Below are 12,735 nucleotides of genomic sequence, written 5' to 3' on the forward strand. Positions count from 1 at the left end.
TCGTGTCACCCGTCATCACGTCTTTCTCTCTCTCTCTCTCTGTGTGTCACAGTAATCATAGCCTCGGGGTGAGAGGAGGGGTATTCAGCCACTTGTCAAAGGTTGGCTTCTATTGAGGCTGCAGGTCAGCTGACAACAATCTACATTCTTCTCTGTTATTCTTCCTCACAAGCTTCCTGACGCTGAACAGCAAATTACATTTTGAGGTGATTATGTATGATGATAATGCCAGTGATGATGCTCTGGATGTCCTCTTGCCTTATTGTAGATCCATTAAAAACAAATCGTGACATTTTATGATAACAGAGAACTATTCATGGACAAAGCCATGTTCTGTCTACGGCTGGAAGCACAATTACAGTCCTGTTTTTGTAAGAAGAAGCATGAAAGAGGCCTACATTTTCTGTGACCCCAATTGTTCGGTCAGATTTCCTAAGATTCCAGGACGGGGGTCATGCCTTCTGAACATGCTGTTGACATCCAGTGATCGCAGCCTAAAGGCATTATTAGTTCCATATTGTCCACGGTCCAAGATACAATGAGATGAGAAACATCCTGTTGCCAGGGGCACAATTGCTTTACACGTATTCCTTTTACTGCTTTCCTTTGTTAGTCTGTTTTGTGTATGCCTTTTCCCTGTCTCACTTTGTAAGCAGCCACTTTGCTGATCCTTTTGGTACTGGAGGTTTCAGTTTTTATTTAACAGGCAACTCCAAAAACCTCTGAAAACATGAGCTTTTTACTGAGTGTCCCCCTCTGCCCAGCCAGGTGGCCTGCAGCCAGAGAGAGATCTCTAAATCTGTTCTGACACTTTATTTGCTGCTGTGGCCCTGAATGTGTCACATTTTACGGCCAACATGGATTTTAAGGATGATCCCCAGTGAGAAGACTCGACAAAGTAGGACTTGGAAACAGATTCTGGCAAAAGAGAGGCTTGGTGTGCGTATTTTGGACCAACATTATCCTACTGACCATTCTGTGGGCCATTCGGCTGCCAGCGGATTATATTTCTGTAAAGTAAATTGGCATAATTGTAGAGCAGAGTAATACATGGTAGAAGCTTCTGAGTGCCTTTTGAAACAGGCTGAGCGCCAGCCCTAAGGCAGTGATTGGGGACAGCAGAGCTTTATGTAGCCTTCACTTTGGAGGATCAGATGGCATGTCACTGTGTCAGAGAGACTCTCTGGATCAGGGGTGTTGTCGTTGTTGAGTCAGCTTTATTCATGAGACATGATACCCTCAGCTCTCTCCCGGTGCCGTGCTTTTACAGTGGCTACAAAATAGAAATGCCCCTTCTTCCTGTGTCACCCGGTTTTTGCTGTCAATGGTGGATAATGATTGTCCTTTCTTCTCCTCTTCACATGGTCAGAGAGATATTTTGCAGATTTAAACCCAGCTCTTTATCATGATGGTGTGTGCAGATAAAAATGTGTTTGGCTCCCCTCTGTGGCCGCAGCGCATGGAGCTCGGAGCATTGGCGGCCCTCCGAGACTCTGCTGAAATCTGCAGGTGGGCGCATACCTCTGCTGCTCCAATCTGCGAGGATTTCTGCCATGAAGGGTGTTAATTTGCACACGCTGCCATGACACAGAGCTAGTTTAAAATCAGCTAAGTATCCTTTTAAATGTATGGGCTGCAACTAACAGCAGCAAATTTCGTCTAGATCTTCACAATGCTTGTTTTATCTTACAAACAGTACAGAATCCAAAGACATTCGATCTATTCTCAAAAATGACCTATAAACACAGCAAATGTTCACATGTAAGAAGCATAAGTTACGAAATATTTGGCACTTTTGTCTAGTTAAATGTGCCGGTTGGGTGTTTACTCCACCATGACAAACATCTAAGCTGTTAATTTAGGGCTATTGCCCTCAGATGAGTCTTAATCCCCCTTCTCTTTCCCCATGAATGACAGCCTTAGCCCCACAATATTGCCTTGTTTATGACAGCAGGATAGTCTCAGTGCCCTTGAGCCACTGTTGACAGAGAGGACAAGTCAAAGGGGATGTATATTGCATGCTGACTCACTTGTATATGAGAACCTCTTTTGAGGAACATAGAAATAGGGAAAAGGTTATGGAAGTAGTTCAGGTTTCAGCACAGAAGAGTTAAGTTTTTCTAGCATTAGAAGAGTCATTGAGCTTTTACTGTTCTCTATGGACAGCATTAACCCACAGACGAGACAGATATTGGTGTTGACACACATTATTGACACACATTAATCATCAGGCGAGGCCATTACAAGCCAATCTCATTAGAGATCAGTGGTGTTACTGTGGTTAGGCGTGCAAGTCAGGGGGTTTCTCCAGGCTCACTTATCCTGAGTGACAATCCACAGATGGCTGCATCAGTGAGATACATTAGAGGTTTATTAATAAGAAAAAGTGGTCAAAGCCAATAGAGCGGCATCATACACATTGTGCATATGTGTTGCATGAGAGTGTGCAAATTAAAACCTCCGGTAGAGAGTCAATCCCCGTCAACTCCCATGTTAAAATGCCCAACTTTATAGCACAAATAAACATGTTTATAGCCCTGTACAAAAATAAATTGTTACTTAACTGTTTGTATAGCTAATTGGTCCCTTCATGAAAAGTGTACAGGGGTGAATTTTTATATAACTCATCCATTTAAATAAAATGCGGGTTTTAAGTTATGCATAATTAAGTGAGAGGTTGGTGTAAGCCTCATTCGGCCCGTCTCAGCTCCATCCACGCTCCACCTCTTCGCTCATTTTTGGATTAACCGGTAGTCAGGCGGCATCAGACATTGCCAAGATGGTGACGGCCGGAGCAACCCACACTGAGCTCCATTTTGGCATGTCATTTTTATACAGTCTGTGTGAATAGTAATGCATTTCTTGTTTTTTTGTGTTTTGAATCACAGAGGTTGCCACCGGAAAACTTCTGGATTTGGCAGAGGGAGCCAACATGGCACTTGTCCACTCAGGAACAAAGCAGGCGGAATCGGATCCCTTTATGGTGCATAATCATGCAACAGAGAACAACAATACTGTATGGGTAAGACAAAAGTCGGGCTGGTCAGTAAGTTTCAGCTGTTAAGGCTTGATAAGATGGGAGGAGAGGAATGCATTGATTAATGAGCCAAAGTCGCTGATGATGTATTTTACCTGTTGTATTCAAAGAAGTGGATTCTACAGTTCTGCAGCTGCTACACAGAGTCAGACAATAGCCTATTGAACAGAAGTGGCCTTATCAAATGGTCACATAACAGGACAGGGTGTGGGCTGCAAGAAGCCACGATAAAAAACATTATAGGTTACAGAAAAGTGGTAAGAGGTGACGTGTGAGTGACGTCTCCTGGATAAGCACAGTTTGTTTATCATCTCTTTCAAGACGTAAACTTTAACCAGCATGTGTATGTTCTGTTTCGCAGGAGTTGGAGGACGGTCTGGACGAAGCTTTCTCAAGGTGAGAACCAATGTGGATTTTTACCTAAAGACCCCCGCGCTCTACTAAACCGCCACACATACTGCTGTTCTGGAAATAGCTACCTGCGGTCTGGGCTGCTCTAGCAATAAACAGTGCCTCTCCTTGGTTCACCTCAGTTGGCTCCCACAGGCAGGAGACAGGCTCAGTTTACATGCCCTGACACTGCTGACACCCGCCCTGAGTCATGCTGCTTTTGTAGGCTCCGTTTACCATCATCTCAGGCTCACACGCTGATTTCATATGAGCTCAGAAAGCCTGTGATTACAAATATGGGCTGCGCAGAGACACCGCTTGGTATTTATATCACAAACTCGGAGGAAAGTAACTTCTTCTGCAGTGTTTTGAGAAGTATAGTTGTAGTGGAATATAAGCTCAAGAAGAAATACTCAGGTCTGACAGAGAAGCCCATTGTCTCTGATTGGAGTTTACTATGTTCAGTGTTATAGATGCTTCAAATCAGTCTCAATCAGCAGCATACTCCGATAAGCTGCGCTGGTGTGGTCAGGTTTGGGTTGCACAACTTACAGCCATTTGTTTCAGACTCATTAAACACTTTTAGTCCATTTATTTCCTTTGTCCCTGCCTTTCATTCCTTCTGCTGATTGGACACTGGGCTTCATCTTCTCTCACTTTATTTATTGAAAAAGAGAATGGGCTCCACAGTCTGTAGTCAAGCACCTAGAGGCCCTGTTATCAGATGATTATTTGTCTGCTCACATTGTAATTACACCCGAACCTCGTTAATCTTCCGCTCCGTGATTAATGAGGATGCTCCAAACATTAGCACAGACACATCCATATGTAGATTTCTGTGATTGAAGGAAATTCAGGGGCCCCGAGGTCCAAGATGACATCTTTGTCCTTCAGGAGAAGCTGCTTATACCGGGTCATGTTGCGGCCAGAGCAGAAAAGGAAATGAGAGTGAATGTGATGAGAATGATGGTTAAACGATGGTACGTGATAGTGTGGCTCATACATTTTTACGTGAGGATTGAAATAAACTCCTGATTAATGGAGCTGTGCAACATAAATGTTTCTTACCTTGAGTAAGCTCCTCCACAATATTATTTCAGATATAAACAACAGAGTCAGAGGGTGTGAGATATATGAAGCTTGAGAAACATGTGCATCATATACAGCTACTTTGTGACTTGGAACGAGTGTTTTATTCTTTACGCTCCACCAGTGACTGATAAGCAGTCATATATTGAATCAAAGTGCTCATCATAGGCACCAGGGTGTCCTCTCTCTCGGGACAAAATAGAGATCAAGTAACAGGGCAAAACCATCTGCTACCTCACAAGTTTGAATTGAGGTCCAACGTGTCTGTACTTAACTTTAACTCCTGTTTATGTTTTCATGAGTGGCATTAAAATTCTCTTAGATGAGCAGTTTTGTCGCTCTACTCGCCCTAAGCTGCAGATAAATTCCTGTTGAGAACATTTTTATTGGCATTTAAGTGACTGCACTGCCATCTGCTGGCTGTGTTGGAAACTGTTAACGGTAGTTGTGAAAGCCTCTGAAGTGCCTGTTGATCATAGTGAGGCAAAGGCCAGTTTGATGTTCTAATTATGGTTAACCTTAATGTATTGTCTTTATGTTAAAGCAAAAAAACAGCCATAAAGTCCCAATGTTGCCACATGAAGTACTTTATTATGAGGCTGTTCTGAATAGCTCAGAGTTTAATTGTTGCCTGACTTGTGCCTTGAATTGCCCCCCGGGGACAAATAAAGTTTTTTGAATTGAATTTGAATTGAATTGAATTGAATTGAATTGTTTCCTTTGCACCCCCCCAGCCGCAGTCTGGATAGCTTTGAATCCTACTCAGGTAACAATGTCATTCACTGGATCTAGTGACTTCCACCTCATTCTCCCCCTGGTCAACCCACTATTCAAGCCTGCTCATCCGTCTGGATATCAGTGTTCAGCTCGATTAAGACTCATGTAGTTTCACACTTTCTTTTAAAGCCAAATCCCATTCACGAGGGGGGGCAACTCTCCTCATTGTCACTCACAGTTTCACTGCCACAGAACCTGCTGTAGTGCGCCACTGTGTCTTCATCACAAGTGTTTTATGTGTCTCCGCCTCACATCCATCAGCTTTGCACTCTGACCCGGTGAATAGAAATGGTGTGTGTTCACATGTAGGTCTAACATGTTTGGGTTCAAACTGGAATTTTATATCAATGTTTGGGTATAATGTCAGGTTGCCATGACTAGTTCACAAACAAACATTCTTTTCATTACAAATAGAGATGCCACTGTGTTTATAACTCATGTTTATGTCCATTTCTGTACACATTGTACCTACCATTGTTCACAAGTTGTTCACACTTTTTAGATGTAATGCATTGTACTAAGTAATAACAATTTCCATCATAGCACTTGAAAATCAAATGTCTGTATTTTTCCTTTGTTCCAGACTCGCTGAGTCTCGCACTAACCCCCAGGTCCTGGACATTGGGGTAAACCCTCAGGACTTCAACACTGAAGAGTGCCTGTCCCCGGGCAAATGGGACCAAGAGGACACAGACTTCGCCACACAAAAAGACACTTTCTAAAGTGAAGCTTCTGCCAAGAAGGAAAACAGGGAAACATGAGGAGAAACGGTAGTTTGGAACTGAAGTGACAAAAGAGACATTTGTGAGATGAGTAAGGTCGCCCACCTTCTCCCTTCTGCCAAGTCCTCTCAGGGGTTCGGTCTAGTGGCTCTCTGTTGCTTCTGCATCTACAGGACCGGAGAAGGACAACACAAGCAGGCTGCTCGCAGAACAGGCCAAAGCAATACAAACCAATTTATCCCTTTTCTATGAAAAAAAAATACATGCAGTCATTTAATGTTTGTTACAGTCAGTGTATTACTTCCTTTTTGTGTGTCTGTTTACCCATTCACTGTTAGTAATGTGCTTGTGGTATGTGCTTGTGTACATCGCGTTAAAGGAAATGTGTGTGGATGTACAGTATATCAATGTAAAAAGTGCGATATGAGAGCTATGATGTGTGGAGTTTTAAACAGGTGAGGTAAAGGGTCAAAAAGGGTGCTGTCATATTTTATGTACTCAGAGATGGAGACAGGTAACCAGATCAGAGGGAAGGCCACCAATGCACCAATTACAGTATTGGGCAATACAATAAAGTAGCGACCTATGTGCTTCAAGGATTCAGCCTTTCATTGGGCAACAAAAGCTTTAAAAAAAAAATGTGTGTATTTTTTGGTCAAGAGTGTTGTGTGAATAATGGATGAGAACAAAACGACAATCTTTTTTTTTTTTTTTGTAATGCAAAATCTATTTTTGCACTTTGCATTCATCCACTTGTAAAAGCACATACTTCATGTAAGGGAATTTAATGTCAATAAGCGTCATTATTCAGACTTCTATACAGTGCCTCTATTCACTCTTTTTGTTTCATTGTTTTAACTTTGAATCACAGTGGATTCATTGTGCTTCTTTACACCAACGGTGGGAAACTGCGAAACGCCAAATTCCAAACTAAGCGAGTTGTAATTTCCTTGGATGAGAAAAAGGAGGCAAATCAGAGCTTTTTTGCTTTCACTTGTACACAACTATCTTTTCATGGACCATGTCAGGGAAGTCACATTATTCCGCTGTGATTCATAGTTTCAAAAAATAAAACCTGAAGGGTGAATATGTTTTCTTGGCACTCTACCACTGTACGTTAAATTATATTATTGTTGACTTTTAGTTTACTATTTTTTTCCCGGGGAGTTCCCAGTGTTATTTTTGGCATTTGTTTATGTATGAATTTAATTTAATTCATTAATTTACATAAATTTTAAGAGAAAAATGGTGTATGTGTGATGTTTTTTGGTGAAGCTTAAGCTGCATTGTACTGGTGGTGTAACACTTCAGTCAAACGTTCTAATGGCACATATCCTCTCAAGGTTGAATTTGCAAAGATTACAGTAAATAGATTTAACATTTTATCCTGACATCAAAACAACACGTGTGCACTTTTGGCCTTGTCACAGCATGCACAAACAAGTGCACTCCAACAACCAGTAATCATTTGACAGCAAGTCATTTTTTCAGTAAAATAAGAAGTATTCTCATTTCTAATGTCTCCAATGTGAGGAACTTTTATGTTTTCCATTGTAATTGGCAGATTAATCAGTTATAAAAAGAAGTGTAAGTCGTTCTTGATCGGATTCATACCTGTATACTGTGTTGCCTAAAAGCATTGGTACTATAATTACATTTCCCTGCCTCAAAAAACTTCTTTGGTTTCACTGAAGCATTCAAACAATTCCTTTTTATCATATGTTATTGACAGAAACTCTGAAGTCCTCCGCTCCTTTTGTGCTGGAACAACAGCAGCCTTGACCCAGAGCTCTCATTTGCTGTTGTTGATCACACAAATGTTTTAAATGCAGTTTTGTATTTTTGTTCAAATGCTTCAGATGTGGACGAAGGCAATACAGAGCTCAAGTTATGCCCTTAAACTTAAATCGTGCTTCATTTAATTGTGATAAATATGACACCAGATACGTATACAGCCATGGATACATCAGGACATAAGGCTCGTCCAGGGAGCTGATGGACCTCTCATATCTTGTGGGCCTAAAGCCAGGTGCCAGCTGGTGTTCCCTTGCAGTCTTCAGGAACAAAATACATATGTCAAATACTTCTTCATTAATGTTTGAACTCTTTAAGAGAGATGTTTGGTCTGATTAGGAACCTGAATAAAGTAAATGGCTCAGGAAAAGTGTAATATGCTTAAAATACCTTCAGCGACCATTTTGGGTGTAGTCCGAATTATGGATGGATTACTGAACCTGCCTACTGGGAATAGGCCCAGGGGCCCATAAGGTCAGGGCCCCTGACTCATAAAACGTTGCTGAAAAATGACCACAAAGAGATGCTAAATGACCACGAGTATACACAAAACTACCAAAAATGACCACAAAGAGATGCTATATGACCACATGTAGACACAAAACTACCAGAAATGACCACATGTAGACATAAAACTACCAAAAAGGACCACAAAGAGATGCTAAATGACCACATGTAGACACAAAACTACCAAAAAAGGACCACAAAGAGATGCTAAATGACCACATGTAGACACAAAACTACCAAAAATGACCACATGTAGACACAAAACTACCAAAAAGGACCACAAAGAGATGCTAAATGACCACATGTAGACACAAAACTACCAAAAAGGACCACAAAGAGATGCTAAATGACCACATTTAGACACAAAACTACCAAAAAGGACCACAAAGAGATGCTAAATGACCACATGTAGACACAAAACTACCAAAAAGGACCACAAAGAGATGCTAAATGACCACATGTAGACACAAAACTACCAAAAAGGACCACAAAGAGATGCTAAATGACCACATTTAGACACAAAACTACCAAAAAGGACCACAAAGAGATGCTAAATGACCACATTTAGACACAAAACTAGCAAAAAGGACCACATGTAGACACAAAATGACACACTAAATGACTGAAAATAGACACAAATTGACAACCAAGACACACAAAATGATTCAGCTTAGATGAAAAACGACTAAACATAAATACAAAACCACCACAAATAAAAAGCAAAACCACTCAAATGGATGTAGAATGACCATAAAGAGAAACAAAAGTCAAATAAACGGTGGTATCCTCTGCCACCTCTGGAGGGAGCAGTATCACCGTGTTACTTAACATAGTTTCTCATACAGAATCCTACAGTATGTCAACCTGTGGTGCTGACTGAGGGCGTGATCACACTGTCCTCCCGGACCACGACCCGGACTTTAGGGTACTTGTCCCCCCTCCCTCTCCCCCCCGCGCCCCAGCCCCGTTTGTACTCACACTACCAGGGCCTCGGCCAATACTTCTTGCTGTCCATACGCCTTCAAGCCGTAACACGTCACACGCATTGATCGCGTGTGTGTGGCTTTGTTTACAAATCTTTCCATAGACTTCGGAGTTTTTGTGCGTCTTGTCGACTGTTTTTGAATATTTTCATCCGACCAAATCTGCAGTAAACACTCCACCTCCGCATCACACCAACGTGAACCTTTCACCACCATTGTTGTTGTTGTTAAATGTCCGCGCATGGTCCGTCCTTCTATTTACATGTCAGAACAGGCGGACATAACGCTACTGCCGTAGGGCTCGTGCTCGTGCGCGTACACGTGCGCACGCTCGTGCTCGTACATGTGCAAACGGCTCCGCTAAAGCCCACCTCTTTCAAGCGGGCCGTGGCGGCCCAGCTGGCCCCAGTTGAGCGCGGAGCGGGTGCGCTCACACTGCTTAAAGGTACTAGACTTTAGCTGAAAAACCGGTTTTGGCCGCGGCCAAAAGGATAGTGTGATCACGCTCTGAACCTTATCATTTAGAATAACTTGTATGGTTTAGGCTTTTTTTTATTAACTGTCACCAGATATGGGAATGATAATCCATCTGAACGATCCACTAGAAAGGAAACCCTGAGACAGCCCTTTGGGACACTCGTCATAAACAGACCCAGCTGCAGAGAAACAATGAAGAGGGGTCATTACATTTTTTCAGGGGGGCAAACTTTTTCAACCTACAATTGATTTGCTTCATGCTGAACAATGGCTCTGTGACCACTCCTACAGTACAGTGCGGATAAATCATTTCCCTCATACTAAGAAGGAGCAGTTCATCCCAAAATGTAAAAAACAAACAAACAAAATAGTGTCAAGCCGTGTCCATTTATTTAACTCAGGCTTATTCAAGAAGACCAGCAACAAGGGTTGTGACCTGCAGATGGCACCATACACTGGTGTCAACCTGAGCACTGAAGGGAACACTCCTACTGGGAGAGGCAGCTACAGCAGCTAGGGAGCACAAGGAGCAGAACAAAGCAGTGTAACTCATCTGCCTACAAGTAACCTAAGTTTGTTTATGTGTGTGTGTGTGTGTGTGTGTGTGTGTGATGGGGAGAGAGACGCGCAGGAAGGTATAACCACTTTTAGTAGTGGCACGTTTCTTCCATGCACATGAGTTACACTGCTAGGTGCTGCTCCCTGTGCTCCCTAGCTGCCGGAGCTAGCTCTCCTAGCATGAATGTTTACTCCAGTGTCACTGTTGACTTCAGTGGTTATGTTTCCAGCTGAAGTGAATGGCGCTGCCACACTGCTTGTCCGCGTATTTTTTGGGGAATAAGGACGGATATCCATACCGAACACTAGCGACTACGTACTGCGACCATGCACGTCAAGTACTCAGAGCGTACCCTCAGTGACCCGCCCCCACCACCTGTAATCGGCCAGCACGTCGCCTTCGTTTGTTGGTTGGATTGGTTGAATTGCCGCCGGGACTGGTCATAGACATGCTTCTACCTCAAAGGTATCCCCATGTAGCAACGTATAGGCCTATACATGTTATTTAACATGACAAATGTACTATATTTAAGAAAATTTGTTGAGGATTAGTTTGGGGGCTTTTGAAGTCTTCAGGCCAGTGCAATACTTTAAAATATGAAATAAATGAAGTGTACCTGTCAGGTAGTTATCAACAGGAACAGCAGAGACCTGCACATTATTATAATACTGCGCTCATGAGGACCAAACAAAACAATCAACTTCATTATTATCCACGATTTTGGCACCATCTGAGTATGATGACAGAAAACTCCCGCGGCGTTACTCACACCTCCCACCTGCCACAAGCAAGCAGATACTTCCGACTTTCAAAATAAAAGATAATCTAAGCAGAAAATCAGTTCGATTTTATCCTTGTCTGTATCTATTTCGTTATGTGAGGGTTTAGAGTTAGATTCCTCTGGGCTAGGGCTTGTATTGCACAGTCATACAACAGTTTCCTAAAGTCTATGGCAGAAGTACTACGATACTGACTTTATTTTGATATCAAACCGGAAACTGATTTTCCTTACTTCAGTATTTTGCGGTTTGACAGCATGGTGACACCAGGTTGACACCCAGCGTGTCTGCAGGTTTGTGATCAGTTATCAGAGGAGAGGGAGCCGCGATGATGCGCATTGTACAGTGGTGCTTATTTGCATGTGAGTACAATTGTGTTTGAATGATTAATTGAAACCAAAATCCATAAACTTCTTACAAAGATTTAAAACATGAGTGTGTAAAGTTTTTCTGCTCACTCAGAACTTCTGATTCAGGGGTTTTATGTAGAAGGTGTGAATCATCTGATCACTTAATGAAAGTGTCTTCAATGACGGATATTATATTCGATATTAAAGTATCTCTGGTTTCAAACGTGTCAGCGACATTGATGTAGCACCAGTGTAGGGATTTCTGGAGTATGTGTTACCTTACACCTGTTAAATGTTAAAATATACTTTTGTATCGATACAACAACTCTTTCTTCATTGACAGATGTGAGAAAACGATATTTGCTAGATGTGATGTCATATCTCAAGAGTTGTTTAAGCGCGCGCACACAAACACAAACATAGACACACGGACACACACACACGCATACACACACACACTCAGAGACACACAAATACACACACCCGTACACTAAGAGACACACACTCACACACATACATACACACACAGACACACACACACACACACACAAACACACACATACAGACACAGAGGACACACACACACACAGTCACACACACACACACACACAGACACACAAAGCACAGTCGGCAGTAGCTCAGTCCATAGGTGACCTGGCTGGGAACCGTAGGGTCGCTGGTTCAAGTCCCTGTGTGGACCATATATTGAGCGTGGACTGGTGGCTGGAGAGGTGCCAGTTCATCTCCTGGGCACTGCCGAGGTGCTGTTGAGCAAGGCACCGAACCCCCAACTGCTCGGGGCGCTGGTCACTGGCAGCCCCCTCGCTCTAACATCTCTCCTCAATTGCATGTATAGGTCCTGGTTGTGCATGTGTGTATTTCGGGCCTGTGTGTGTAACATGTATGATAATAAGTGTGGGATAAAAATAAAGTAATTCTTCTTCAGACACACACACAGCTGATAATGTGCAGTGTTGTGGGCGGGGATTTCCGGACGTCACAGAGTAGGTCGTAGTAGACACACAAATACACGCACAGACACACACACGCACACACTAAGAGACACACACATATACAGACACACACACAATCAGAGACACAGTCACGCACACATACACACGCACAGACAGACAGATACACACACACACAGACACACACACACTTACAGTTGATAATAGGCAGTGTTATGTGCGGGGATTTCCTGACGTCACTGAGTAGGACGCGGTAGAAGGAGTGACGCTGAAAACGAAGGAGAAGACCTAGAGGCGCTA

General features: G+C 42.7%; 1 protein-coding gene across 1 annotated transcript in view; it reads left to right on the forward strand.

Moving 5' to 3' along the window:
* Positions 1–7,218, forward strand: part of ldlrap1b (low density lipoprotein receptor adaptor protein 1b) — a 29,582-nt gene extending 22,364 nt beyond the window's left edge. Inside the window, exons 7-9 of the mRNA XM_083924649.1 lie at positions 2,889–3,022; positions 3,399–3,433; positions 5,877–7,218. Of these exons, the coding sequence (XP_083780775.1) occupies positions 2,889–3,022; positions 3,399–3,433; positions 5,877–6,015 (308 nt within the window). The 3' untranslated portion in view covers positions 6,016–7,218. The remainder of the gene's footprint in view (positions 1–2,888; positions 3,023–3,398; positions 3,434–5,876) is intronic.
* The last annotated feature ends 5,517 nt before the right edge of the window (positions 7,219–12,735 follow it).

This window comes from Echiichthys vipera, assembly GCF_963691815.1.
Source record: "Echiichthys vipera genome assembly, chromosome: 12".
NCBI classification, from domain to species: Eukaryota; Metazoa; Chordata; class Actinopteri; order Perciformes; family Trachinidae; genus Echiichthys; species Echiichthys vipera.